This window comes from Bipolaris maydis, assembly GCF_028858645.1.
Source record: "Bipolaris maydis strain C4 unplaced genomic scaffold PSV08scaffold_3, whole genome shotgun sequence".
In the NCBI taxonomy this organism is placed as follows: domain Eukaryota; kingdom Fungi; phylum Ascomycota; class Dothideomycetes; order Pleosporales; family Pleosporaceae; genus Bipolaris; species Bipolaris maydis.
Window position 1 is genome coordinate 694,835 of NW_027093859.1, and position 27,426 is coordinate 722,260.

The 27,426-nt window shown below is 50.6% G+C and overlaps 9 protein-coding genes across 9 annotated transcripts; 4 read left to right on the top strand and 5 right to left on the bottom strand.

Annotated features, from left to right (window-relative positions):
• Positions 1 to 83: 83 nt before the first annotated feature.
• PSV08DRAFT_29208 (uncharacterized protein) lies at positions 84 to 676 on the bottom strand. The gene is made up of 2 exons (XM_014221365.2): positions 485 to 676; positions 84 to 439 (listed from the first exon to the last, which is right to left on the bottom strand). Exons 1-2 carry the CDS (start codon positions 503 to 505, stop codon positions 122 to 124), a joined length of 339 nt encoding a protein of 112 aa, XP_014076840.1. The 5' UTR covers positions 506 to 676; the 3' UTR covers positions 84 to 121.
• An 808-nt stretch (positions 677 to 1,484) lies between these two features.
• On the top strand, positions 1,485 to 3,826 carry PSV08DRAFT_217401 (kinase-like domain-containing protein; the record flags this gene model as incomplete). The annotated part of the gene is made up of 3 exons (XM_014221366.2): positions 1,485 to 1,563; positions 1,778 to 1,913; positions 1,964 to 3,826. The coding sequence occupies 3 exons, from the start codon at positions 1,485 to 1,487 to the stop codon at positions 3,567 to 3,569; spliced, it is 1,821 nt and encodes a 606-aa protein (XP_014076841.2). The 3' UTR covers positions 3,570 to 3,826.
• PSV08DRAFT_196670 (uncharacterized protein) lies at positions 3,815 to 6,672 on the bottom strand. The gene is made up of 2 exons (XM_014221367.2): positions 4,769 to 6,672; positions 3,815 to 4,710 (listed from the first exon to the last, which is right to left on the bottom strand). The coding sequence occupies exons 1-2, from the start codon at positions 6,305 to 6,307 to the stop codon at positions 3,946 to 3,948; spliced, it is 2,304 nt and encodes a 767-aa protein (XP_014076842.1). The 5' UTR covers positions 6,308 to 6,672; the 3' UTR covers positions 3,815 to 3,945.
• A 1,414-nt stretch (positions 6,673 to 8,086) lies between these two features.
• Positions 8,087 to 9,239, bottom strand: PSV08DRAFT_273818 (flavoprotein). Its single transcript, XM_014221369.2, has one exon. The coding sequence runs from the start codon at positions 9,142 to 9,144 to the stop codon at positions 8,350 to 8,352; it is 795 nt and encodes a 264-aa protein (XP_014076844.1). The 5' UTR covers positions 9,145 to 9,239; the 3' UTR covers positions 8,087 to 8,349.
• On the top strand, positions 8,092 to 8,617 carry PSV08DRAFT_273822 (uncharacterized protein). The gene has a single exon (XM_066092527.1). The coding sequence runs from the start codon at positions 8,097 to 8,099 to the stop codon at positions 8,316 to 8,318; it is 222 nt and encodes a 73-aa protein (XP_065949553.1). The 5' UTR covers positions 8,092 to 8,096; the 3' UTR covers positions 8,319 to 8,617.
• A 499-nt stretch (positions 9,240 to 9,738) lies between the features above and the next one.
• On the top strand, positions 9,739 to 11,267 carry PSV08DRAFT_273833 (NADP-dependent oxidoreductase domain-containing protein). Its single transcript, XM_014221370.1, has 2 exons — positions 9,739 to 10,138; positions 10,199 to 11,267. Exons 1-2 carry the CDS (start codon positions 9,966 to 9,968, stop codon positions 11,037 to 11,039), a joined length of 1,014 nt encoding a protein of 337 aa, XP_014076845.1. The 5' UTR covers positions 9,739 to 9,965; the 3' UTR covers positions 11,040 to 11,267.
• Positions 11,268 to 15,931: 4,664 nt separating this feature from the next.
• Positions 15,932 to 18,584, bottom strand: PSV08DRAFT_385878 (regulator of G protein signaling domain-containing protein; the record flags this gene model as incomplete). The annotated part of the gene is made up of 4 exons (XM_014221372.2): positions 15,932 to 16,162; positions 16,216 to 16,403; positions 16,452 to 17,544; positions 17,952 to 18,584. 4 exons carry the CDS (start codon positions 18,582 to 18,584, stop codon positions 16,079 to 16,081), a joined length of 1,998 nt encoding a protein of 665 aa, XP_014076847.1. The 3' UTR covers positions 15,932 to 16,078.
• A 994-nt stretch (positions 18,585 to 19,578) lies between these two features.
• On the top strand, positions 19,579 to 20,172 carry PSV08DRAFT_244596 (uncharacterized protein; the record flags this gene model as incomplete). Its single annotated transcript, XM_014221373.2, has 1 exon — positions 19,579 to 20,172. One exon carries the CDS (start codon positions 19,579 to 19,581, stop codon positions 20,170 to 20,172), a length of 594 nt encoding a protein of 197 aa, XP_014076848.2.
• A 5,621-nt stretch (positions 20,173 to 25,793) lies between these two features.
• On the bottom strand, positions 25,794 to 26,540 carry PSV08DRAFT_244597 (uncharacterized protein; the record flags this gene model as incomplete). The annotated part of the gene is made up of 1 exon (XM_014221374.1): positions 25,794 to 26,540. The coding sequence occupies one exon, from the start codon at positions 26,538 to 26,540 to the stop codon at positions 25,794 to 25,796; it is 747 nt and encodes a 248-aa protein (XP_014076849.1).
• Between the last annotated feature and the right edge of the window lie 886 nt (positions 26,541 to 27,426).

Below are 27,426 nucleotides of genomic sequence, written 5' to 3' on the forward strand. Positions count from 1 at the left end.
GCTGTTCATTATAAGAAGCTCCCCATATTTGTACACGTGCAATTAGGGTATCGCAGCAGCAGCGCATGCTCCCTACGCCTGCACCAAGCATGCATCAGGTCCATTCTAGCAGTTTGTTTGCTCATTTGGTACTGTCCCTGATTTTCTGCAAAATGATGCTCGCCCTGTCCTCAACATCCTCGCGCACTCTCCTCCAGTCCGTGTTGTACACCTTCTTGACACTCTCTTCGAGGCTCCTGTTCCAGCGGTCTTTTGCCATCTCCGCCAACCCTACTGGGGCCTCCCGGCTTGTCGGCTCTGGCTCTGGCTTCTTGGGCTCGTAGAACTCGGCAAGCACCCGGCGCTGTTGTCGTAACAGGGCAGCTTGCGTTGCGCGGTTTTGTGTGTGCAGCGATATTGTGAGATACAGGACTGCGGATGTGAGGGTGACGCCTCCAAGCTGCATTGGTTAGCCGAGAAGATGTCGCAGGGACACAGTACGTACGAAGCCGGTGGTAAAGCCCATGGCTAAGTTGCAGCAATTCGTGGGCGCAACGCTTAAGGGGTCTTTACTGGGGTAGGCAAAAAGCCAATGCCTCTACGATTCGGCGTGTGAGGAGTTTCCAAAGCAATCTGGAAGCTCGGGGCTGCTCCTAGGCGCAGGAGCGGGGATGGTGGTCGATATGGAAGAAAGTCGGCTCGGGTGTGAGGTCAGCGTTGGGGATCGCGACATGGCAGGAATGGGCAGTTGCCGAAAGAGGCAATTTCTGGCAAAATCCGTAGATTCCAGGGAGTCGCAGCACCATGAGATTTCAGCGCTGTATCATGACTATACCTGATTAGGCTCAATTTTCTGTCACCCAAACATATTCTCAAGTCTTCACCTGGAATACAAATCTAGTCCTCTCAGATGCCCTTTTTCTCTCTATATTTTTAAGAAAGAACATGTCGATGTCTCGAAGTTGAGAGGAAATGATTGTGGCACTAATCTGTAAATGATGTAGTTTTATCCTGATTAGGTATAGCTGTTACCCGATAAAGCGAAACGCACCATGAGAGATCTATCTAGGTAAGAGCTATACCTATATGGTACGAGCCCATGGCGCAGCGGGTCTTTCCCATGGTCGGACGACGTGCATCCTTCCTTCAAATATCAATGCCTACGATTACGAAGCTGTCGTACGACATCAACCCGCAATTTGAATTATGATCGGAAACAAGATAGCCAATGCACTACCGCAAGAGCATAGCTTACACGCATCACTGTTCACCCTTGGGATAGTAGCGTGGCACAATTGGCAAAGTCCGGCAACCCTCCGTTAGTTGTTGTACATAAACATGCGACAAAAGACACTCAATATCCCCACCAATCATCTTCTGCTATCTCGAAAATTGGTATCGAGTACTCCGTCTTGTGCAACGTGACTAAGAGCGCGTGCGCGCATTGCTGCAGCCAAAGTTATCAGTCTGCCTTATGTATGTAACAAGATGCAAAGATGTATAGTATGTACAACTCGAAAACAGTTGCTGAAATCAGTCACCAAAACTCATTTGCGACACAGATGCCTGCAGATAAAATACATGGTATGTGACGACGCTGCTGGTCACGTGAACAGGCGTTGTCGCGTCGCGTGGCTTGTCGTCTGTGCGCTGTGTTTTGCACGCAGTGACGCGATGTTGGTGCCTGAAGGGACGAGAGCGATTGGGGAATAGCGACGAGTTTTGAACACCACGAACCGCGAGCATACTTCAGACGATACGTTGGTCCTGTCGCTTAATCATACTTACCCTTGATCAGACCAGTGCCCAACTCTTATACACAACACACTCACTACAATGGGCCCCGCCCCGCCTGGAAGCCAGGCAGCCCCTCTACCCACAAATCTACCCTTTCGCCTCGTGAGCAAGACTATTGGACAAGGCGCATACGCCTCGTCAGTCTCCGCCTTCATGCTGTCAAGTCTTCCTGCTAACGCCGCCTTAGGATCCGCAAAGCCGTACCCCACAATGCCCCGAAACCCGTCATCGCCATCAAGTTCATCAACAAAGAACATGCCCTGCGCACCGGCCGCCTCACTCCGAAGCAGATCAAGATGGAAATTGTATTGCATCAGCATCTCGGTAAACACCATAACATCATCCATTGCCTGGGCTCCGGTGAGGACGCACTGTGGACATGGATAGCCATGGAACTGGCAGAGGGAGGCGACTTATTTGACAAGATCGAAGCAGACGAGGGCGTTGGTCAGGATGTGGCGCATCTGTACTTCTCACAGCTTGTCAGTGCCGTCGCATACATGCATAGCATGGGTGTGGCGCACAGAGACATTAAGCCCGAGAATGTGCTGCTGAGTGCAGAGGGAGACTTGAAGTTGAGCGATTTTGGACTGGCTGCGCTATTCAAGAAAGATGGACAAATACGGCTTTGCAATACTGTTTGTGGTTCCCCACCCTATATTGCGCCCGAAATCGTCAGCGGGAGACGAAGCAAGAGGGCGGATGTCTTGGACGTGGGATACGAAGCCAACATGTGTGATATTTGGAGTTGCGGTGTTGTGCTGTTCGTTCTTCTTGTTGGAAATACGCCATGGGATGAGCCTACAATGCGATCGGAAGAGTTCAAGGAATATGTCGACACTGGAGGCCATACGACTGATGAGCTTTGGGCTAAGCTTCCGCCTGATATTGTCAGCTTGCTTCGAGGCATGCTCAAGGTCGATCCAAAACAGCGCTTTACCCTGGACGAAGTGCGTACGCATCCTTGGTTCACGCGTAAGAACCCGTATCTGACGCCTTCGGGACGGAATGCCAATCCGATTGGTCTGGCGACACAGATGCTTTCCCATCTACGCATCGATTTCACACGGCCACCTACCCAGTCCCAACGCGGATTCTCGCAAGACGACGGTGATGCAATGGACATTGACATAGATAACGACCCCCGTCGTTCCAGTGCCATCCACATTCTCTCCTCTACCCAGCCTGAAACCCCCTCCGGCGACACACCTTTCGACTGGGAACGGCCGCCACGCCTTGCAACCCATGACGGCATGTCCGCCTCGCAACCCACCACAACCGGCCACGCAGCCATATATCACCCGGAAATAAGCTCTACGCCCTTCCTCTCGCAACTCCCTTCCTCAACCCAAGATGCCCTATCCCAAGACCCCAGCATGACACAATTCAGTTCTCAACCTGGCGTGCCCCTAACCTTCACCCAGGCCGCCCGCAAATTTGCCGACATCCTCCCATCCTACTCCATGGCCCGCTTTATATCCCCTCGTCCTTTGTCCCTTCTTCTCCCCTTGCTCCTTGCGTCTTTGAACCGTCTTGGCGTTCCAGCTCCGTCCTTTTCTGCCCTCCAAATCGAAGAAGCAGAGCAGCTCGGTAGCGCAAGTATACGCGTTAAAATGGCAGATGGGCGGCGTCAGGGACTCAATGGACATGTGGTGGTTGAGAAGGCTGTGTATGAGGGCGCGGGGTATTGGGAAGTCAGGTTTGTGAAGGCTAGTGGGGATCCGCTGGAGTGGCGGCGGTTCTTCAAGAATGTAGTGCTTTGCGTCGGAGATGTGGTGTTACGGCCGAACTAAGAAAGGGACGGCGCGAGGGATTTTATGTAGTGTATGATAGAGCGGTGTTTTGAGCATTTTTGTATGGTAATGTTTTGGTAGGTGGACTTTATGGTATGAGTAATGTGGGTGGTGATGAATGGATATGGGTACCGGAATTTTGTTTTGATCAATCATTGTAAATATCACAGCCTAGTTGAGGAAATATTGCTTTTCGTTCCTCGTTTCTTTTCGTCTCTTACAGAAAAGTAAAAACACCGCAGAAGTTTCATATCTGACCTAAAAGCAATATGCAGATCAGAATAGGAATATGATTTCCCTACATAAAACAGGACTAACAATAGCATTACTCATTAAAAAAGAAGTGACAAAGATGCCGTCGCACCCGTCACTCAATCTACATCATCACAACGCTAACAAGCACCGCCACAACACCCACCACCACCCCACTAATCCTCACACTGCTTGCCGCATCTTTCTGACTACTGCCGCTTCCCGGCCTATCATCATCCGCACTACTCTGCGGCCGATCCTCCGCCTTCAGCTCACCAGGGCCGTAAGGCTTGTAGCCACCGGACAACGAACTCTTATGTCCCGTGCTGCCCTCCACGCACTTACCCTCATCCTGGAACGCATCCCACGCCTGCTTCCACGCAGCATCGGGATCGAAGAACGTTTCCGCAGTGTAGAAAATCTTGCAATCGCTAGCTTCGTAGATATACTGCAGCGGCGTACCAGACGCATCGCCCTTGCGAATCTGATCTTGCGATTGCAACCGCGAGGACTCGTCGCCCGCGCGCGTCATGATTTGCGGAGTGTTTGCAATACCTGAAAGTACAGGGTCTGTGGCTGAGAATGCGGAGAGATCGGCGAGGGAGCTGAGGTTCAGCGCTACTTCAGCGTACATTTGCCAGTAGAAGAGGGGCGTGACTTCACCGCCTTTGCTGCCGGTGACGGTTTGAATGGGCTTGTTTTCTGGGCGACCGCCGACGGTGACGGCCTTGACACCGGCGATGTTTTTGAGCTCTTCGTGGAAGGAGGCACAGGAGGAGCCGCACAGGGCGTCGGTATACATAACGATGTTGGAGGCGTTGAAGGGGGTTGGGCGGGTGCCGTTTACAAAACGGAAACCTGCGGGGAGGATGGAGAGTTCGTCTGTGTACTGTGTTTTTGTTAGCATAGAAAAAAATATCACGGACTTATGTAATGTATGGACTTACGTTGTATCGCATGGTCGAAGTAAAGCTGTCGCCGTTTAGTTTCACAGGTCCGTTGAAGTCATTCCAGTCCTTGAAATCGGCTCCATCGCTATTAAGGAAATGCCACCAAGACCAGTACCTGTACATGTTGCTGTTCTCGATATCGCCCCCTGTGAAACGAGTAAATGTCCTCGCCTTGGAAGGATCACCCCTAATCTCATTGACAGCATCGCCGATCTTGAGAAAAGCCTCAGTCGCCCGGTACCGTTGTCCAGAAAAGGGCACCATTTCAGGGAAAAGCTGCATGAAGACATCCAAGAGGAGGTTGGTGTTGCCGCCACCGTTTTCACGCAGGTCGATGATGAGTTTTTGCTTGTTGTCGCTTACGCATCTTTCAAGGAATCTCGCGACCACGGCCTGGAATTCGTTGTTAAAATCCGACTCGTCGATGTCAGAGCTGGGGTTGCTGAACGAAATAATCTTAAGCACAGCGATATCTTCATAGCCGTTTCCGTTGAGGTAGTATCCGGCTACAACTTGACTTTGTGATTCCACAATAGCTTCTGCATATGGACTTGGGATAGTCTGGCGCTTGTTGCGGAGGTGGTAAATACCAGTAGGAATACGGGGAACAGGGTCTTCAGGAGCGCCGGGAGAGATGATATAGCTGAGACCCGTGGGGCTTTTTGGCCCTTGACTATCTGTCTCTGGCGAACCCGTCGAGGATTTCGTACTGGCTGTGGCTGGCTGGGCGAAAAGGCGGCCTGTACAGAATGCGTCGAAAAAGGATTGTCCATCGGTAACACGCGAAAAGTCTTCATCTGATCTGGCAATGTTGGTAACAGAGACTGTTGAACCGTTTGCCCACGTGACTTCTGTACCGTTGCCGTCGTATTTGCTCTGTAACATGAAGCTACCAGGGTTGTCCGTATCTCCTTTAGCCACCATTTTGTTGAGTAAGCCATCTGAATCAATGTACTGCGACCATGAGACAGATAGGAGGAAGGCATAGGGGTCTTGACCGTTAAGCTTGGAAATCTCAGAGACATCCGAGCTACCTTGAGCCAGAGCCAAGACGTCGTCGGCAACGTACAACTTGGGCAGTGATTTACCATCCTGGGAAATGGAAGCGACATTGAAGGGACGTAGGAATTTGAAAACCTGGAGTATGTCGGGTCTGTAGTTGAAATGGAAGTTGCCAGTTCGAATGGTGATGTTCTGAATGGCGAGTTGGACAGCGTACTCGGACGGAAACGAGTCAAGATTGCTTTTGATGTTGTCGAGTTCCGCCTCAATATCTAACGGACCCCACTCCCACTCATTTCCTGGGTTCTTCAGCCATGCGAGTTCTGACTGAAATTGCCATATGTTTTTTAATTCGTCGAGGAGAAGGCGATTGCCTTGGACGTCGACAGGGACAGATTCGAGACATTCGTAAGCGGCTTGTGCCTCGATATTGGTAGCTTGACTCAGTTGAGCGGCAACAATTGCGCAAGGCTCAGAAGAAGATTGAGCTGCAGCCCATGCTGCAGAAGCCACAAGCAATACGCCCTTGAGCATATTGGACGTGCGGAGGTGGAAGCCGACGATGGTCCAACAAAGAAGGGTATCGGGCAATGTCGAAGCAACCAAATAATTAAACTCCAAGAGAATGCCGCTGAAGGGCAGAAGAACAGAAGTATGTGAATAAAAGGACACTGGCCGCTGGGGCTGTGAAAGGCTCTAGGTTTAATCGACGTCTACTCTGAAAGGCTGCAGCATGGCGCCTGACCTTGAACGAAAATAGAGGAAGGCAAAGACGCCGCTCAAATTACTTTTCTTTCCCAGATAGGCTGCCGGTCTGCCTAAAGTGCAGATTGACAAGGAGACGCCTCTCGCACTATGCCGTGGGAGGGATGGGATGTGCTAGTCTATTCGTCCGCTGTTCAGCTTGGGGGATCCACATGCACCAGCCACTTTCGCTTCGCTCTAAATGAATTGTCCTCCAGTCAGTGTCTGGAGCGCATGTCACATACCACTTGGCGGTACGGGCCCTGTCCCCAGATTGTTGCTGGGCGCCGCATCTTGCTTCCAACTCTTGGCTCAAACATGCGATTGCATCATAGCGATTGCTGGATCAACTCGCCGGCGATCTTCCCTTGTTCCCCTGAGGGAAAGCAGAAGTGTCGGTCAGCTTCATTCCCGAAAGAAGGCGCTGTTGTACTCAGCGCTGGTCCACGAATTGTTCTCATGTCTTCAGCTCTTCACGCCCCTCCGAGATAAAGGGCTACTAGGCATGCGCCAAGCGTGGCACAGGAATCGGGCAAGCGAGCAATGCGAGGCGCCGTTGTTCCGACCGGTCGCGCCCGTCACGCCCGCCTATGCCGTGGTTGAAAGAGAGTCAACAAGAATAGTGTGGAGGCTGCCGGGTTGGTTCGAATGTGCTGTCATTGGGGACTGCGCCGACGTGGTAGCGGCACAGACACGAGCTTGCTGGCGCCATGCCAAGGGATTTTGCTCAGCTTCCAGGGTATCACAACATGCACGAGACACCGAGAATACACCTCATCTCGTGCATCCTGCAGGAGAAATCGCTAAACAGCGCCTTCATGTATTAGGCCGACTGCGCGATTACTTGTGAATTTGGCTTCATGTGGAAGTCAACGGGTATCGTGCTGGACCTGCGACTAGCCAAGCCTACAAAGAGCCTCATCGGCCTGTCGAACAAGGCTCCTTTGTCTCACATCAAGTATGACAATATCAGCATTTTACGTACTTCGGTTCATGCCTGAGGCGTTCCGGCCCCCAGCCAGGCTGAAGCAAAGAAGTATGATTCTTTGAGGGGTGCAAAGCCAATCGCAACCGCAGTCTCAGAAGGATGCCTTACTAGCCCGAGACCAAGCCACCTTATTCTCAGCCTCGAGCCCACAAAATAAGTGTGCTGATGATGGATCTTTGACTAACGTACGATTAATGAAGCATAGCTGGATATGTTCTGGCCCCCCAAAGCCATGACTCTTCGCCCCAACGCCTTGTGCTCGTTGGGCACACAACGGCAGCTGACGAAACGACTAATGCCATCGCTGGACTGGTCTTTCTGAACATTTCACAAACAAAACATGTGTGAAGGCATATCAAAGTTCATGTGATTCTGTAGGCTCACTAGCTGCAACTCGATCAAAGTGCCTGTGCATCAAGCTGATGCCCTACATGCAATCCGTACAGTGAAAGATGAGATTTCATTGTCCAGTGCACTAGCGCATTGCTCTTACTACAAGAACACAAGAGACACTACAAAGGAATTTATCTGCTGGCTGTATTGGAACCACACAACAAAGTGACTGTTTGTTCCTTAATGATAAATCAGCACATGAACGCTTCACATTGTAACTGCCTACGTTATGTTCGACTTTGTATGGTTAGTAGTCTCGTGTTATTCCTGGTATTGTCCAACGCCGTGCTGAAAGCTGCACTTCGACACACAAGGCCAGCATCTCAACTTCACAGGAAGATTGGATTCTATCGTGTTTGCGAGGTGATGGTGTATACGGAGACTGTGGGCGCATCCATATGCCCTTCTCAAGACTTGTGAGGACGACAATCTATCTGGAGAGTCACGTCTCTTAAGTTTGCGCCGCTAGGCCCAACCTGTCCTCAATCACGTCTATGATTTCTCTCCAATCTTTCATCGCACCGCCTCCTATATCTCCGCAAGCTAACTCTTTCTCCATTGGCTGCAGCACTTCAAACCAGCCTCCATTCTTGACGCCCCACTCCTCTTCCAAGATGCGCACCTGTTTGCTTGTAATGGGCTGGTACCACATTGCCGTATTCATACTTGGTGCAACTAGTATCCTTTTCTTTTGTATACCCCCCTCTTGCTGCGGCCACTGCACGCCCGGTATTCTCCTCACAGGGTCAATTAAACCGGTGGTGTCCCAGGCACGAACCACGGAGAGAAGAAGGTTGTCCGACCAGCCTTGGGTAATCTTAGCAAGTTCATTGGCACTCAAGGGGGCAATGACCATTATGTCGGCCCATCGTCGTAGCTCAATGTGTAAGATCTTGTTGCCGCGCACCCATGGCTCTCTCCACTCGTCCTCGTCAAAGTATATTCCATGTACATTCGGCAGGGCCTCTATATCCTCTAGTGAGGGTTGTTCGCCGCTTTGGCCCTGCAGGAAGTTTGTCGCGGCAGCCGTGAATATAAGCCGTATTTGTATGTTGGTGTGCTTTGCAAGCGCGTTGATTATGTTTGGTATTTTGATGGTCGCTACCGATCCTGAAGCACACAAAAGGACATGTATCTTGTCATCATGATGGTCGAAGGCAAACGGATCGGCTTCTGGTGGGTCTCGTACTTGATGTTGGACAGGCCGAATATTGAGGGGTTTGAGGTCGCGTATGTCGGCAGTCATGATGAGCTGCTAGATGTCAATGCAATATGTTGTTAGTGTATGAGCAACGGCATCTGTAGTGTGGATGTCGAATCTCTGTAACGTGACGGCAGTATTACAAATGCTTATCACCATGTTCTAGCGGGACAGTTGATATGAAGTTTGACGGACGCTAACTCGCTTACTAGTATCGAATCACCCGCTACAAGGCGTATCAGCACTCTCGAGCAACCGTCCTTCCAAATTCGACACCAGCATGACTATGTATCACAAGTTGCACAAGTTCATTATTGTGTAATTGAGCGCATCCGATTTTTGTACTCATACGACCGATTTTCTTGTGAGATACGAACAGAAAATCATCACTTGTCGGAACTCCTATCTCCGTTTCCCCCAGTCGTAAGTACGCTGATGCCAATGCGTCGGGATTTTTCAATAACACACGTGGCCAATGAATAGTCACATTGCCCTAGAAGGCGGCCCATTTACTAGGCAATAACATGCCGGCCCTGTTTCTTCACTGACGTGTTGCGGAGTACATACTATGAGCTCATGGAAGGCGGGGCTGTGTTACGGACTTAACGCAACATCCTTGCCAAGACGCTGTTAGGTCCGTCAAACGCTGTCCACCTACAGACGCAATATACCTAATTTCGTCCGCTCTCCCACTCAGACCCTGTTGTGCTACTGTTTGACTGAGGAAATTTGGCCGCACAATACTACATTCTTGCGCTAAGAAAAGGACGTATATATCGACCAAGGAGTCGTGTCGTCACAGGACAAACAATATCCAAAGCACGCATCAACAACATCTGCTCAAAGAAAGCTCCATACTATTCACAATGTCTCTTCCCACCGCTCCGCTCGGTCGCAATGGTCCCCAGGTTAATCGGCTGGGATTTGGCCTGATGGGACTATCCATGGCATACGGGCCACCAAAACCAGACAACGAACGCCTAGCTCTCCTCGATCATGCTTATGAACTAGGAGAACGTTTCTGGGACAGTTCTGACTTGTGAGTCTACTGCAAAGCTTTCCATCGTCCCCGATCTACAAGTGCTAACATCACTTCCAGGTACGGTGATAACGAACCCTTGATCGGAAAATGGTTCAAAGCCAACCCATCCAAGCGCGCAGACATATTCCTTGCCACCAAATTCGGCGTCAAAGATGGCCCTGCACTTGACTCTTCCCCAGAGTATGTCAAGGTTGCCATTGAGAAATCACTGGAGCGCCTGGATACTCCATACGTCGATCTCTACTACTGTCACCGCGTGGATCAGAAGACACCCATTGAACTTACTGTCAAGGCCATGGCCGACCTTGTGAGCTCCGGAAAAGTGAAGTATCTCGGACTTTCTGAAGTCAGCTCAGACACCTTGCGAAGGGCACACAAAGTCCATCCAATCGCTGCCGTGCAAGTCGAGTACTCGCCCTTTTCCCTCGAGATCGAAAACGAGCAGACCAATCTACTCAAGACATGCCGCGAGCTGGGCGTCGCCGTGGTTGCCTACTCGCCACTAAACCGTGGAATGTTGACCGGCGCTGTCAAGAGCCCCGATGATTTCGATGAGACTGACTTTCGCCGCATGATGCCTCGATTCAGCAAGGAGAACTTCCCAAAGAACCTGAAAATTGTCGATCGCATCGTGGATATTGCAAAGGCAAAGAGTGTTACACCAGGACAGCTGACACTGGCATGGCTCATGGCACAGGGTGACGATATCTTCCCCATTCCAGGCACTACGAACCCAAAAAGACTGGAAGAGAACGTGGGAAGTGTCAAAGTGCAGCTGACTGAGGAGGAGGAGAAAGCTATCCGACAGGCGTGCGATGAGGCAGAGGTTGCTGGTACAAGGTATCCTGAAAGGATGATGCAGACTTGCTATGCTGATACTCCGCCTCTGGAAGCGTAACAATGGTACGGCTACGAGTGGAAGCGACGTCAAGCCTACACATTCGGCTGATGTCATGAGCAGCACCTGAAATGACAATCCATGTCAAGTCTGGGGTAGCAAAGATCGCATCACTCGACCCAGCACGTCTCACATCCATATCCCTATAGTCCACGCATTTCTTGCACAGTCCTATAACAAAGAAAACTACAATCATATTTCAATAACAAAAACATCATTTCTCAAACGCCTTCTGCAATCCGCGTTGTAAGGCCGTTCTGCCTTATGAACCCTGCATTCCACATCTTCAAAAGACCATGTGCTATGTATATTTCAGAATTGCGCAGCACCTCTGGAACAAATTTGTACATCTCTACCAATACAATCTAAAATTTCACACAGGAAGTCAGCACATATCAATGCCAAGAATCTATTTTCTCCCAACCACTTGTACGGAAAAGCAAAAAGGTGATCCCAACTTACATTCTTATCAACACAAGTCCTCGTGCCCGCACCAAATGAAAGCAAATTCTTCTCCATCTCAAAATTGCTAGCCTGGCTCTCAACTCACCGCTCCGGTCGGAACTCTGCTGCATCGTCGCCAAAAAAAACTCGGGGTTGTACTGAATCATATGCGGATTGACTCTGACAACGTAGCCCGCGGGGATATGCTGACTCTTCATTACGATACCCTACGACGGTGAGACACGAGGTAAATTTAAAGCTTACAATGGGAAACGGGCGCAAAGCCTCTTTGATACACACACACACACACACACACACCAATGTACAGGAGATGCTTTACCGTTTCATTGTAAGTGAACCGGAGGTGCTGAGGACGTATTCCTGCGACTTAATTTCCTGGACTGTGAGGTTGTATGCAGCGCGGGTTCTTCATCAGACGGTAAGAGCACGGAGTTCCATGGCTCGATGCGGTCGGCTCCGGTCTCGAGGTGGCCAAAAGGGGCGGCCGAAGAAGACGGGAGCCAAGGACGTCGTGGGCGTAGAAAATTGATCCAACTCGCATAGATTGATCTGGCTTCTTTCTTTGCAGTGAGCTCTCTTTAGTTGTTTTGTGAATAGCGTGGTGCATTCGTCAACTGCAGTTTCGTTTCTCAGGACAAACTGCTCATTTGATAGGCTGGCGAAAACAATACTTGCGGTGCTTTGTATATTTCTCCTCGTTTGTTTCGCTGGAGAGATCGGCTGTTTTGGCCGAGACGAATAGGAGTAAAGATATGATACCTGCAGCGGAGATGCAGTGTTAGCGGTCATTGTTTCACAGATATTTACTATGATAATGGCTTACCAGTCGGTCTTCTGGCCGAGGACTATACGAAGAGTGGATAAGAGGGATTACGCTTGCATTAGCGCAACTCACTTCCTCTAGAGCAATGCGTATAAGTAGACAGTATTTTTTTTTTCTTACGAAGTTCATTCTATGCGACTTCCAGGTCGCCTCGAAGCATGCGGCACAACTTCAATCAAAGTAAGACTCGAGCTAGACTGGGCTACGAAAGAGGGTTGGCTCTTCAGGATATGTCAATTAAAATGCTTACTAGTCATCTGTTAGCATCATGTTCATGGTTTCAGGCAGCAAATATATAACCTCGTCCATGTTCGGGAAACTTCAGGCCATAGTGGACGAGGCACACGTGCAAGTGGATGGAATGTGTGACAATAGATGATCCAAATAACCTAAGAAGTAACAACTGACAAAGAAAGACAAGCCGCCGTAGTGACAGACATAAGACTGAGCACAGCTGTTCAAAGGTGATGTGTGTGTGTGTGTGTGTGTGTGGTCTGAACTAACCAAAGGAGACGTAGACGCTGTTGCTGCTCTCCTATGGCAAGGGCACAAGAGAATTTATTATGGCGGTAGGCCAAAGGTTTGTGTATTGGCCACTAGCAAGGGGGTATTGCAGATTGGGGTATAGAAAGAGTAAGAATTACACTGTACCTAGAGTAGCTCCCGCTGACAACCGAATATTTATCTCCGATTGATGGATTGAGTCTCTCCGGCGTCCGATAAAGTTGGAGATACGATCGCCCAACACCACCAATATTATTGTGCTTGTCCTTTCACTTTGTTGTTGTCAATGTAGAGTGATTGTATCTATGCATCCTAATTGTATTGAAAATCATATTGCGGTGGTGCAGATGTTTTGTAGTAAAGATTGCTTTCTCTATGTACAGAATAGTCTGGTTATCATTTTCAGTGTCTCTATGTACGAAACATGTGCCGGTAGTCACAACATCTAAGCACATCCCGTATGCATGTACATAGCTCTCTATGTATGTACTGTCACAAGTGCACTTTCGGTACGTGCATGGGCTCGCGTATTCGGTCAAGACCCTGTTGATCGCCATCAAGCGAAAGGTTGACTGGTATTATTGGCGAGTGTGCAACAACTCCGTCGTGACTGAGACATAGCGATTGTGATAAGATAGACACGACAAGTAATGGAGTCATACTCAGAGAAGGCGCTTAGAACAAGTATGAATATCCTGTAAGCAGGACACGTCTCCGTCCGAAGCGTGCAAAATGACGCGGCAAACAGGGCTGTCCCTTGGCCGATCGTCTACAAAATACTTTAGTAGTAAGGATCTAAGAATGGTATGTAGCCATCGAACTCATGATCTGCCGGTTACTAGTAGCGACAACCTGCATACTTTACTATGTATCTTCCCAAGTTCTCTTGGTGGGGAGTGGACTGTTCACCACTTCCGGTGTAACTAGTACTTTAAACTTACGGACGTAGTACTTACGTACTAGGCCGTGTGGTACTTCGGAAACAAGTCCGTGGCCGCCTCTCGCATGACAAACACGGACATTCCAACTGCTCAGCACGGCAAAACCTCCGAGTTCCATTCGCAGGGCTTACACTAAACCGTTGTTTAATGCCCTCTCACCCGCTTTTTTTTCGCTCCCAAACTTCCGGGGCTGTAACCAACAAAAAAGATTCTTCTCGCCACCCCCCCTCTCCCCAAAGGTCACCATGTGGCAGCCAAAACTCAATTTTTTCCTTACTCACCCTTTCTGAGCAATTTTTTTATGCGGTACAATTGGGCCCCACTCCCCTTCCCTCCCTCCCCCTTGATCCTTTAACAATGCCGTACGCACAAGGTAACCTCGTACGGTTGAGCCTCCAAGGATCCAGGTGCATGCATGTGTTACACACGCTTCGGTCTGATGAACCGTGTCTGGAAAACCCTAAATCTTACTAACAGCGTGTAGCGATGAGGAAGGAGGGGTCTCGGGTGTTTTTTTCCACAGTCAGCAGACGTGTGTATGTACCATGGATGTTTGTACCCGCCGGTGAAGAGTGTAGATCCATCTCAGAATTGAGCAAATGTCGTACGACTCGACGTTTGGTCATCCATGTAATAGATCGGGTTCAGCTGTGGATATGGCTCGGGGAACGGGGAAAACATCGAGCCCACCGAATTCGGCAAGTGGAAGCGTTGGGCGACGATGGTAGGGGGGGGAGCGCAGATCGGAGACTCAGCCCTTCTCTCGACGACATGTGATAAGTAATCGCGATGTTGTGGCAGTTTCACTACTACAGGCACGTAAATACGAGCCCGAAGTACCCGAAAAAAAACCCCCGCAAAAAAAACCTGGTGTGTTTTATTGAAATGAAAAGATAATATTCCTTTACGATGAGCAATGCTCGCAATCGATCGTCAAAAGGGTCATCTGTCTTTTAATCGTGGCAAAACGTTATCGGCCTCGTCGCAACCCTTTCACGGCGCACAACCCTCTTTCCCTCCTTCTGGTAACTCAAATCTCCGCACGGCAAGACATTCCCCAAAAACCCACGTTTTCCCATTGCCTTTACCTGACCAGTGCATGCCGAGGTCGATCCCATGGGTCCGGGCAAATCCGCGCCAACCATACATCGCGGAGTCTGGTCCCTCCCCCCCATCAGAGACCCTATATCACCAAAAACAAACGGCCCCACAGAAGACGCTTTCGGGGCGATGCACAAGCCCGACAGAAGCAGACGCGTATATACTTACTACTATATGGTATAGTATTGTGATATGCTATCTACGTATACGAGTCAGGACCCGGGCACTCGCGGAGCAGTGACGTTGACTACTGCCCATGGACTTGTGACAAGATGCATGTAAAGAAGTAGGCCGAATGTACCGAGCATTGGCAGGGCTCAGGGCCACGCCAAATGCCACGCCACGCGAGATTGATGGAGAGATTTCCGGAGTAAAGTTTGAGGGGCTCGAGGTGCATATGGATGTGACTGATCGCGTGCCATGATACACTAATCAAAGAGCGCTAGAACTCGACAGCAAGGACTACCCTTGGTAACACGATGTAAGTGAGCGCGTTGGGAAAATATCATCATGAGTTCTTCTATAGAGTCAGACAGGGTATCTTGAAAAACCCCCAATTAGGGTACAGTAGTGCTGTTCAAACCGTCCATCATTCCTGCAGTCCCTGTTTCCTGCGTCCCGTATGCACCCCCACCCATATACCGCAATCCAATGCAGGGCGTTAACCACATGTTTGCCCGGGTGTGAAGGGTGCAATGTCCGGGGGCTGTGAAGGATATACTAGTTACATCATCCAAATGTGCCGATCGTCGTCGGGTGGACTCGCTTGTATGCAAACAAGGCGAGGGCGACCGAAGGAAGGAAGGAAAGCCAATAGACCAACCAGTAGCGTTGAGCAATCTCAATGTCTTGATCGCTATTTCAGCGTCCACTGGAAGGGAACAAAAACTCTCAGCGTAGCTTGCAAACATGAAAAGACATGGATCGCAGATAGCAACCCTATTGTAATCGAACCGGAGAAGAAAAGCCGAAAATAAAGTAATGATAAAAAAAAAAGACAAGAAGGCAATCTTACAAACAGCCACCCTATGCTAACGTTTTTTTGTTTTGGCCTAGAAGCCCACGGAACGCCACAGTCTGCGACTGGATGCATGGAGTAGGAGAAGCGATGCGATGATCGACAAAAAGGGTGTCGGAGGAAGAATAAAACCACTCAGGATGAGCCGGTGAGCCGGATAGTATTTAATGGATCAGGACAAGTTCGGTTACGCTGAGGCGGCAGCGGCAGCGTCTAGACCACGTAGCTGAGGAGCATATTTAGGGTGCTTGATGAACTTGGGTACCGAGTCCTGATCGAGATTAGCTGTGGGCTGAGAAGACGGCAAGTACAAAAGACACTTACACTGGACATGAGCTTGAAAATGGATTGTTGTGCCTTGTCAAAAAGCGAGGCAACTTCGTTTAGACTCTGCAACATAGCGGCATCGTCTCCAACGGCACGTGTCATGCGAGTGGCTAGCTGCGTACGAAGGCTGTGATCAATGTTCAGCTCGTTGGGTGAGCCAGGCGCTAAGAATGCATTGTACAAGCCTGTGGATGGTTAATGCATGGTCATAAAATAGGAATTCTCAAACTCACCATAAGCAGCAGCGAGCGTTTCACGGATGACCTCGACCTTGTTTTCTCCCTTTTCGTTGACAGCATCCTTGTACTGCTTGTTGAACTGCTGGACCTCGAGGAAGAAGGAAAGGTTTTCCTCGCACATGGTCTCCTTGAGGAACTCGCGGTATAGAAGGCGCCAGGATGGATTGCGAATGATGACGTTGGTGCGGTTGCTGTTAGAGTCACGAGTGAGACCATCTCTCGACTTGACTGCCATATCTCCACCTGATGGTACCTCCTCGAGGAGCCATCCTGCTACACGCTCGCCGTGGTTAGTGATGAAGTAATGGACTTGCTTTGATGGCTGGAATTGCTGATCCGAGTTGCGGGGGTCGACAGGAGCAATGAGCTTGAGCTGCAAGAACAGTGATCCAACCTCAACAGCCTCGCGGGGGTCAACCATGGTGGAGCAGTCCATCAGCCACTGTGCGGCATTGCGGCCGTTGAATGTGTACTCGTACTGACGCTGCGAGTTTGGCCGATGCTTTACCAGCTTGACGCCAATGTCGCACTTTGAGAACTCATGTATCGAATCAGAGTCTGACTGAGTCTCGTTTGCAGTGGTACCAACGAAGCGGCGGAAGATGATCTCGACAGTCTGCTCGTCGTGGTGCAGCTTGTCGGTTTCTGTGTTGCGCTCGAGGACGACGAGTTGGCGTGGGTTCCTGTTGGATTCAATTACAGCCCGGACATGCGCTGAAGCAATACCGTTGCGCGTGCAGAATCGTTCGAGAATGTGAATACCCTTGGGTGTAAGTTGCCAGACGGAGCTCTTGTTCATGAAGTCAGTTTTGCCTTCTACCGACTCGATGAACTTTGCTTCGAGGAATCTCTGGCAGACTGAGCGAGCCATCTCCTTAGCCATGGAGAAGGTGGTGGTAGTGGTTGTAGTGACGACACGTGATGAGTCCTTGGGGTCGGGCATGCGGTTGGATTGGGAGAATTTGAGGGATCCAAGGTTGGTGATTGCTTCATCTGATGTGAAGGTGTAATCGATCATCCTGAAGCGCACTCGGTGAGCGGTGAGGGGAAGCGAGACCATTAATGTTGCAAAAAGATCTTTAAAATCCTGTGTTGTGCGTTAGTTGAGTTTTCGAGTTACTTGCAATCCAACAAGGCTGAAGAAGGCACAGCTGCTCAATGTTGGGCAGTTCGGTCGAAACAAGGCGAGCCGTGAATCGAGAGAAAGCGACAGACAGGCCGTTATGGTTCTGACAGCACATCGCTCGCTTCACCAGACCCGCAGCTGCAGCGAAGAGCGCTCAACGCAGTCGAGCGGCTGATACATTTTGGCCATGAGGAAGACAATGTCTAAAATGCTCAGTGGGTTCCTCAGTACGAATGAACCTTTATTTTTGACTTTGGCGGACCAAGATGTTAACTTTGGCGCCAGCCCACGTGGGCGAGCCACGTGGTGAGCTCGGCAAAAAACAGCGACCGAGAGGATCAACAGTAATAATAGACTATGGAACTCACTCTTGTGTATGGCCGCTCATCGTCCGTCATGCGGAGCAGGCGTGAACTTGTTTGATGCATCTTGTCGGGTCTCTGTGCTCTCAGTCTCAATGACTGGCGTGATGTGTTTGTCGCCTCTTGGGGAATGACGTCGCCGTCGCGGTGAGTGCTAGGAGCAGGCTCTCGGGCGGCTGCAAGTTCAGGCCCACGAGCAATGGACTGAGAGGGGCGTGGGGCGCCGGTAGGGTGAAAGAGCGAGTCTGCGGGGCTCTTTGAGGCGGAGGAGCTGGAGGGCGAGCGGGCTAGTTCGCGGCTGCCTTTGCGCAGCAGAGGAAAGCGCGAGAGGGTGTAGCGGCGGGCGTGGTTGATGGAGCGGGACGAGGACGAGGACGAGGAAGGCGGGGGCCGGTCGCTCCTGGCTACTGAGAAGGGGCGGGAAAGAGCGTCTGCAGGAGCAGAGGCAGGTGCAATGGGCTGGTGGTCGCGGGTGTCTCTGTGGCCGTCGTCGTGCGGTGTTGGTGATGCAGTAGCAGCAGCGGCGGCGGGGGAGAGCGAGGGCTCGGGAGAGAGGGCGTTGGTGGCGAGGTTTGGGCTGTCAGGCACAGGAGAGACAGACGGTGGAGAGGGAGGGAGCGAGGTGGTAGGGAAGGGCATGCCGAGTAGAAGATGTTCGCGGAGAGGTAAATCGCGGGCCTCGCTCGCTGGAGGGCAATGTGTGGGTACCCTAGCTGGGATTGGCCTTTGTCTCTGCCGCTCGAACAGTCGCTCACACCGCCGTGCTAAGACAGCTAAGAGAACCTAGCATGGCGCCGAATTAGCCCTGGACCCGGGCCATGACAAAGGCTCTAGCCACGCCCGCCTCCTAGTCGCATACGAGACACATGGCCGCCTGCACGTCCGCCGACCATGGAATAGAGCACCTGGCCGTGGGCTTCCACGAGGCATCCCTGCACTCTGCCGCCCCCTGTCCAGGCTTGCGAGACGCTGTCCACGGCCTCGCCACAGGGGGTCCGCTCCAATGGGACCATACTTTGCTGCTACTATCGTCTGTATGTATCAATATCTGTATGTATGTATGTATGTATGTACATATATGTATATGTATATATGTACATACAATAAACCATGTGCACATGTACCGATACGCCACCTGCCTTGCCTGTATGTAATGTACTTACATACAGTACACACACACATACACCCATCCTCTCAAATCACCGCACGCAGCCACGCGAGACCCAAAGACGCCTCTGCTCTGTTGAGAGGACCCGTCTCCCACCACATGGCCTGACACGCCCAGCTGCCTGTCCGCTCTGCATCGCCGTTGCTCCCACCTTGCCAGGACCCGTTCCCGCGTAACCTTTGTGCTGGCCAACGACCCTTTAGCTCGGCCCACGACGCCGTGGTACACTTGACTACAGTAGCTAGCCTCCCCCCCCTTCTCCCTACTCTCGCTCTCTTTTTGGTGTGTGTGTAATGCGACCCACGTCGACACGCGACGCCCCGAGACATTGTTGCTCAGGCCGTCAAAACGTGGGCACAGTCGACGGCGCAGCCTTTGACGCACGCACATGTAGGTCGTTTGATACAGACACATGTAAAAGTACGTACGTACCCAGACGCGGTCAGCGTGGCTGCATTGCCCGCCATGCAACAGGCGCCGGCCCTGTCGGCCAGACTGGAATGGTTGAAGACAAGGTGTGCCCAATCACACCTTGGCCTGCACCACAGCAAGCATGCATTGTCGTCATCAGCTCTGAGCAGACTCGGCAGATCTGCGCCCTATCTACCTCATGGTCGATCAATGCCTGATTGCGAGCTCGGAACACTGCCAGTGGAGATTGTCGTGTTTCCCAGCCTGCAGGCTGGAGAACAGACGATGTGCCGCCATTCCACGTGTGCAACCCCACCTCAAGGCCCTCACGCCCAACGCCTCGCTGGCCTGCCATGCGAGACATCCCTCCTTGGCCGTACGCATCTGCATCCATCTGCATGCCTCTGCATCCATCCACCTGCTACTGACTACATGCCTGCCTGCGTATTACATAGGCCCGCACTCGTGCCCGTGGAGGGTCATCGCCCTGGACCCTTTGTCCTTTCAGCCCCGACTCCTGCTTCTCCTTCTCCGCCGTCGCCTGCCGCTTGCCTCTCGCCCTCGGCATCGCTCCGACTAATCACCGACCGCTCGCAGCGCAGCGTCATCACCACAAGCCTCGGACGCCCTCACGCATGTGGTGAGTAAGCAGCGGGCTGCCCATCTCTTCGGTCCTGCCCACCTATCGCACCTATCATATCCCGGACCGCGCCACAGTCGCCCAAACACTGTCCATCCCCAAGGGCCGTGACCATCTGAGCGCGAGGCTGCACCACACGGCCGGAAATAAACACCCACAGCCCACTTTTGGGTTTCAGGGCACCCGCGGGGCCCGGCATAATTAGGCCCCCGACGAGGCAGAGAGCCCATCTTTTTCTACTCTCAGTCAAGATGGCCCTCCCTTGTTCGTACTTGCATACTTACTGGCTACATTCTCCTACACTGACTATGCTGCTCGCACCGCCGCTGACCCTGAGCTAAGCCCATAGCATCCGCCTTGTGCAGATATCTCTACTCTAGCGCAGTCGACGTGACGACGATGATGCTGATGGTGATGCAACAAACGATGAAGCCCTTGTAGTTCCCCCCCCCTTTCCCGTCGCGTAACTTTGGCGACTGGGACACTATGCGGCTTCAGCATCCTGCGCTGCCAAATACCTCTAGTTGCTGTAAAAGAATCTCGTCATCCCTGCTACCATTGGCCCACATGTGATGGTCTGGGGTTATTATTTCTTTTTTTTCTTTCTTCTGGCAAGGGTTTTTTCCAAGCTTGGCCGCCCTAGCCGCAAGAAAACTGACTCTGGCAGTTTTCTTTGATAAAATTCCCATAGCGCCTCCAAAGGGAAAAGATCTTCGGTGCTTATGGTGACGAGTCAAGCCTGGCCTCCTCGAGATAATGCCGTGGCTGCCAGGGGTCACAACACGTGGCAACCGATTCCTTTTGCCTAGCGGCCGCTGGCGTGAACGATGTAGCATAGTGTAACACCGACGCGTCTGCCCATGCTTTTTGCACTCTGAGAAAGCCAGGCATTCGATTCGCATGGCATCGTGAACGCCTCTCGCCAAAGCCTCTCAGCGCTACTGCAAGGCTGGCCTACTGCACCTCCTCATCACCATCACCACCAATAAGCCGCCCTCGTTGGCTTTTGACAGAAATTGTCAGCATGGCTTTCGACGTGCTCTTTCTGACACGCTTCTCATTTGCAGCTTGTTTCAACAGGGGTCTACATGATGCCCTATGCGGCACATTGCCGAGATTGAGCGCGTCTCCTCACGCTGCGGTCTTGAAGACTTTTATCTCCACCCATATTGCCCTGGTTATTGCTCTCGTCGTCTCTTTTTCCTTCGACACGGTCATTCTCTCGGGTGGGGCTGCCGATGCATTTCGCCCGGCGCACAAATGTCGGTGAGACGACCTACACTCGTGATACAAATTCATGGGACATGGGGGGGGGGGTTTCGCCGATGGACTCATCGATCTCGACAAGTCATGAACCAAAATCAGGATCTTCAGCTCTGGCTGCCCCAAAACTTCGGCTCCTGACAAGGCGCGAACTGGACGCTCGGTGATGCCGGCTAGTGTTTCCAAAAGGCGAGACGGTTATAGCCAGCTGGCACGTGATGGTGCCGCGGCTGCATTCGGGACACATTCTCGAACCCGATAGCTCAAAGTATCGGGACATCGCGCATGATATGCTTCAGCTATGCAGTGCGTGGCGTCTCCTAACAGTAGCACTGTGTAGTGTAATTCCTCCTAACTGTGTCAGTGTGAGCACCTGTCCTCGCGACATCTGACTCGAGTCGCTGACTCTATGTGGAGCACGTCGGCTGCTACACACCGATGGCCCCACGATGCCCTTCATGCCTTGAACCTCCTCAAAGCACCCGGGCATTCTCCAGCGCCCGAAAATGGTTGTGCGCTGTCAAGGAAGCGCCATCAAAGAAGCGCCTTCGAGAACAATTCTTGCCGTCTTCCCGCGCCGCGGATGATGTGCTTATTTCTCCTCAAATCCAGGCTGAACTTCGGGAAGGAGCTCCATAGAGTAGTAGTCCGGGATTGATTTGCGCCTACTAACGGTTAACTGACTAAGGATAGTCGCGAATATTTTTTTTCTTCTCCCGCCATGACCGTCACTCGCCACAATCGCAGCAAACAGAGTCGCCGACTGAGCTTCTGTGATGGCCTGTCCCGTCGGTTCATTACTAGCACCTAACATGACACAACCTATACGAGGGTGAGAAAAGTTGTCGCAATCATGCGGTAGCAACGCTAAGAGCCATCGAACCACCACATCGTGGAGCTTGACTAGTGGGTGACCTGGTTAATGTGGTGTCTATGTGTGGGGGTACCCGTTAGTAACAGGGGAGGAAGGAGCTGGAGAGTTGTCTCGGAGCTTTAACAACAGTCCGTCACTCACGGCTACACCACGCCCGCCTGTAAGACACATGGCCCAGTGCACGCACACGCCTCAACCCTAGGTCGTCCCTCATTGCGACTGCACCAGTGCGAATCCACAAATTGTCCTCTTCACCGCCTACACAATGGATCCAAACCACTCTCGCCCACTCTGGTCGCACTAGCTGCCCTCCACGGGAAGATGGGCTTCCTTCATGTAACCATAAGTACGCACAAAGAGACGGATAAATACTCAACTCTTGTCTGTCCTCTCCTGCCTTTCGCGGCACCACCCCCACTGTTCCACCATGTCTCCATGGCATCGCTGATGCCGATGCCGTTGCCTCGACTCATACTTGGGGTCGGCAGTAGGGCTAGAACATAAAGGTGCTGCCTGCCGCAATCTGCCCAGGCCACCAGCCAATCGTTCATGCCTACTTCCACCTCTTCGGTATCACTATCGTGCCATCATTGCGCTCCTCGTACAGCCCCGCGACCCTCATAATAACCCTGTCATACACTGCAAACCCCAGCTTCGATGATTGCCAAGGGGCAGTTTCTGCCAAGACCAAGGCCGTTTACACGCTCTACGCGACGTTAGCGACGATGCCTTTGATAATTATACACCAGGCGGGATTGGGACAATCGCGTACTTCAACGCGACTAACAGCAACATGGTGATGCTTACGAATATTTGACTTGACCTAGTTCGTAATACACACACGACACCAGCATGCGACTGAAAACCGTCTCAACTCAAACGGCTTACTGCCAGCTTGAAAAAAAAACGCTCAAGGATGAAGCCGCGGCATTGCGATTGTGGGCACTCTTAGTCTTGGACGGTACCATGTTCGCAAATACTCATGGCAACCGCCCCTAGTGCTTCAGGAACCGACAGCAGATGTGCCAAGAGTTCTCATGTCACGTCAGAGCACCCCGTTCGGCTGTGATTGTATGTATTACAGAAGACAGAACACGTATAGTTTCCAGGTTCTGTCATGTCAATGTAACGTCAAGGCTATATTACTTTGGAGCGAAGGAAGCCGTACTAGTGGCGCAGCATCCAAGCGTCTGTAGGTAGGGTCTCGGCGCGCCACGGTACCGTACCTGAAACTCCACCTGCGAGATTACCTGGACCGCTTTGAAAAGAGAATTTCCCGATACGTGCACACGGTTCACTTTCCTCGTGATTTGGGAGCGCTGACCATGTTTGGTCGAGCAGTATTTACAGCGTCTGCGGCCAATTACTACGCATTTGCCTTGTGCCTAGACTGCCATCCACTTCCCACTTCCCAGTTTTTGTCTCTGCCAAGTAACAATGCCACAAGAGGAGCGCCATCATAACTCATGTGAGAGAAATTACAAAAGGAGCAGCAGGTGTCGTCGCTGGCCCATATTGCAGTATGTGATAAGCAGCTGCACACCTCATCACACTGGCTATATCACAGAACGGAACACGGTGTTCCGTTGCGTGATGGCGTTTTGTAGCTTTGCTATTGGAAGGGAAACTCTACCGCGCATGCAATAGCCATGTGGGCAGAACCAAGGAAAGCGTCACAACCTATTAATGAAGTACACATATACTCCGTGGCGTTTGGTCATATTCCTACGGACCGGTAGAGTTTCCTGTATTTGACACCGCAAGATTCAAGATGTATTCGCCTAACACCATCAATGACCAGGGTCCAGCGGCTATAGGTGCCCAACATCAAATCTTGCACGTGTTGGAATCTTCAACTATCAAGATCAGAAGAAAAAAAAATGCCTCTAGATCAGAGGATTCGTGTATCTTGAGGATTTTGCTTGAAGTGACATGACAAAAAAGTCCCATTGTGAACCATGTTTTTGTTGGCTTTGAAGTGTTCAAAAACGCAAATCAGCGGCCTAACAACGGCGATGCGATTTAGGTCGAACAAGGGGAATGACTCAAGGCCTTCGAGACAATATATGCGCAAACTACGCATCGTATCCATAAACAAAAAAGAAAGAATTCACGTAGCTAGATGTACCACTGCAACCTGCCAAACAACCCAATCAAACTTCACGTAGTCAGTACCGGTCACTCTAACATGGTTCATTATCTGCTTCGTAACATTTAAAAAAAAGATACTAGTTTTCCATTCGCCAAAAAATGTGGGCGTAAGGCGTACCCTTCGAGTAGACCATCATACTATGTACACATGTACTTTCGCAACCCAATGCAAATTACCATACTTGGTAACAAACACTGATCCTATCTTACAACAATCATTAAAAGTTCCCTATAATACACACTATTATCACCTTGAAAGAACAAAATACGTCGGTCTCGACTCCCTTTTTTTCGCTGCCCAGCGATTCTTTTCTTTCTTTACGTCCTCAATGGAGACTTCAGTGCCCTCCCGTAAACTTAGCTTATACGATATCCAAACTCGTATAGGACGAGACGATGTCGTAGTTACGTGAATACGTAAGCCAATATACGAAGTAGGACAAGTTTGGTTAGACAGGAAATGCTTGAAGCGGGATGTGTAGACCCTGAACGTGTTCGTAGTAGTCGAGTTTAGTACCGTGAATGATCAAAGCACGTCGACATCTCACCTCTTTTGTACAACTTAGACGCAGTACTTGTTTTTCCCCAGTAAGTGTTTTGAAGTTAAGCTTTCTGGAACAAGCCTTGTACATGGCGTTTGGTACATGGTTATAAATTCCCTGCATAATGTTAGAAAAATTCGTCATCATGATACGTCATTCCTTCAGAAACTATTGGGAAGGAAAACATGTGGGCACTAATCGAACTCGCACCATGCACCCAGCAATTCACGATTTCTTTTATCAAGCACAACCAAAAAAAAAACTTCTTGAATATTGTACTTCAAAAACCATCTTGATGATGTATGCTACAACACCGAAGCGTGATCAAATGACACCCCATCGCAAAGTCCAACATGATGAAAAAAAATAAACACAACCCGGGTATCGCGCTTGCCCAAAATGAAACAAAAAAAACTCCCTAAACAACAAAGGATGAGGGGAAAGACAGAATCCAAATGAAAAGAATTGTGCCGGAGACCTTCAGGCGTAAGCCAGCGGTGGCAGTCGGCATTGTCAAGATATATAGAGAGAGAGGGAGTTGTGCCGGGGACCTTCAGGCATGAGCCAGCGGTGGCAGTCGGCATTGTCAAGATATATAGAGAGAGAGGGAGTTGTGCCGGGGACCTTCAGGCATGAGCCAGCGGTGGCAGTCGGCATTGTCAAGATATATAGAGAGAGAGGGAGTTGTGCCGGGGACCTTCAGGCATGAGCCAGCGGTGGCGTTCGGCATTGTCTAGAGAGGGGTGGCTGTCAAGTCGGTGGTGAGAGAGTGGCATCTGGCCCTGCCAACAAGTGCTACCTAGCAGTTCGCTGGAGCATTCTTGATCTCGCTTGTTGACAGGTTGTCAAACCTGATGTTTGGCTGGGTAGCGAAAATACCCAGGTGCTTGTACTCGATATGGTAAAGCGAGTTTGGGCTGAGATTGACGTAACAGCGCTTCTTGAACGCGTCACAACCAGATGCCACTTTGGCCAGACGGACCTCTTCCGTTTGGGCCTGCTCCTGTGAGTTCTCACAGAGCATAAAAAACTTCCACTGCCAGAATGGCTTCTTGTCTTGAAGCCGCTGGCCACCGAAACTCGTCACCAGTCGGACCTTGACGCATCCTTCTCCGTCCTTGCCCCGGTACTTTCCGACAATCACCACTGGATGCCTCTCTGGAGAGGACGAATCCTGGCGTTGCCAGAAGATGGAGCTCGGAGGAGGTACACCGAGGTATAAAACCTGCCCCTCTATGAGTTTATCGAAATCCGGTATTGTTACCGGCTTGTTAAGGGACTTTACTGGGGAGCCACTCCGCCAGTTGTTTGCGGTTGCCCATGAGTTCTGGGACTTTGGTGGTGGTAGTGATGGTAATGATGATGATGATGATGATGATGATGAGGAGGAGGAGGAGGAGGAGGATCGACTTCTCCAGGAGTCGGATGATGGTAATGATGATGATGAAAATGAAGAAGAAGAGGAGGAGGAGGAGCAGGTTCGACTTCGCCAGGAGTTGGCTGATGGTCCAGCCTCACTCCACCGTTTGCTGCCAGAGGATGCCATTATGATGTTGGCATGGAATGAGAAGAGGTTTTGTGAATGATGAATGATGATGATATTGAAATTGTCTTGAGTTTATCATCGATGGTGGATGGAAGAATAGAACAGGATTTCGGCCATGATATATCAGACGGCGAGAATTCTTGTTGGGATTGGAGACAGTTCGAGGAGACATGATTAGCCTGCATCACTGTTAGGTACTGGTACACTTTAACAGTCATGAGAAAGTACCTGTACTTGTGGCATGTGAAGTGGCATCTGAATGTGATATGAGCAAGTAGTGGTTGGTCGAAGAAGCAGACCATCCTACAGTCTAGAACTATCGATATGTCGTGTATTGGGAGAGGTTTGAAGGATATAACGGTATGTCGAATGGAACATCTCGAACATCAGACGTTTTCTGGTTTAATGGTCGTGGGACTACATGTGTCATATGGAGAACTGCCACGTACGTAGATATATACAACACGAGAAAGAGGGATGTTGCTACCGGGGCGCTGAGCTTCTGTTTGGAATAGTCGGCCGCCGATACCTGCTGCGTCATTTTAACATCCAATCACTATTGCCAAGTTAGCACAAAAGGCAGGCCCATGGCGCCCTCGTTAAATTACAACCATCAGACTCTCAGATTACTATATCCAAATCTGGGACATTATACAACGCCAGCACTCAATCATTCATCGTACATAGAGCGTCTTGTAATCAGATCTTCATAGTATATTTTTAGTAAGAATGCGTCATGAGTGCTCTGACAATACTGTGCTGTTGTAGATATCTTCACTGTAATCCTTCCAATAAGAAGGATTCAGATAGATATCTCCTTCTTTTTTCTTGGTCAAGTCGGAAAGAACCAAGTCGCTATTACTTGTAACATCTTGGAAAGTGCTAG

Excerpts from the sequence above, each read along its gene's own strand:
- PSV08DRAFT_29208 (XM_014221365.2), bottom strand. The coding sequence starts at position 505 with ATGGGCTTTACCACCGGCTTC. Across the intron at positions 440-484 it reads TGGGCTTTACCACCGGCTTC|CTTGGAGGCGTCACCCTCAC; the intron begins GTACGTACTGTG and ends TAACCAATGCAG.
- PSV08DRAFT_196670 (XM_014221367.2), bottom strand. The coding sequence starts at position 6,307 with ATGCTCAAGGGCGTATTGCTTGTGGCTTCTGCAGCATGGGCTGCAGCT. Across the intron at positions 4,711-4,768 it reads CTTCGACCATGCGATACAAC|TACACAGACGAACTCTCCAT; the intron begins GTAAGTCCATAC and ends ACAAAAACACAG.
- PSV08DRAFT_273822 (XM_066092527.1), top strand. The coding sequence starts at position 8,097 with ATGAACGCTTCACATTGTAACTGCCTACGTTATGTTCGACTTTGTATG.
- PSV08DRAFT_273818 (XM_014221369.2), bottom strand. The coding sequence starts at position 9,144 with ATGACTGCCGACATACGCGACCTCAAACCCCTCAATATTCGGCCTGTC.
- PSV08DRAFT_273833 (XM_014221370.1), top strand. The coding sequence starts at position 9,966 with ATGTCTCTTCCCACCGCTCCGCTCGGTCGCAATGGTCCCCAGGTTAAT. Across the intron at positions 10,139-10,198 it reads TTCTGGGACAGTTCTGACTT|GTACGGTGATAACGAACCCT; the intron begins GTGAGTCTACTG and ends CATCACTTCCAG.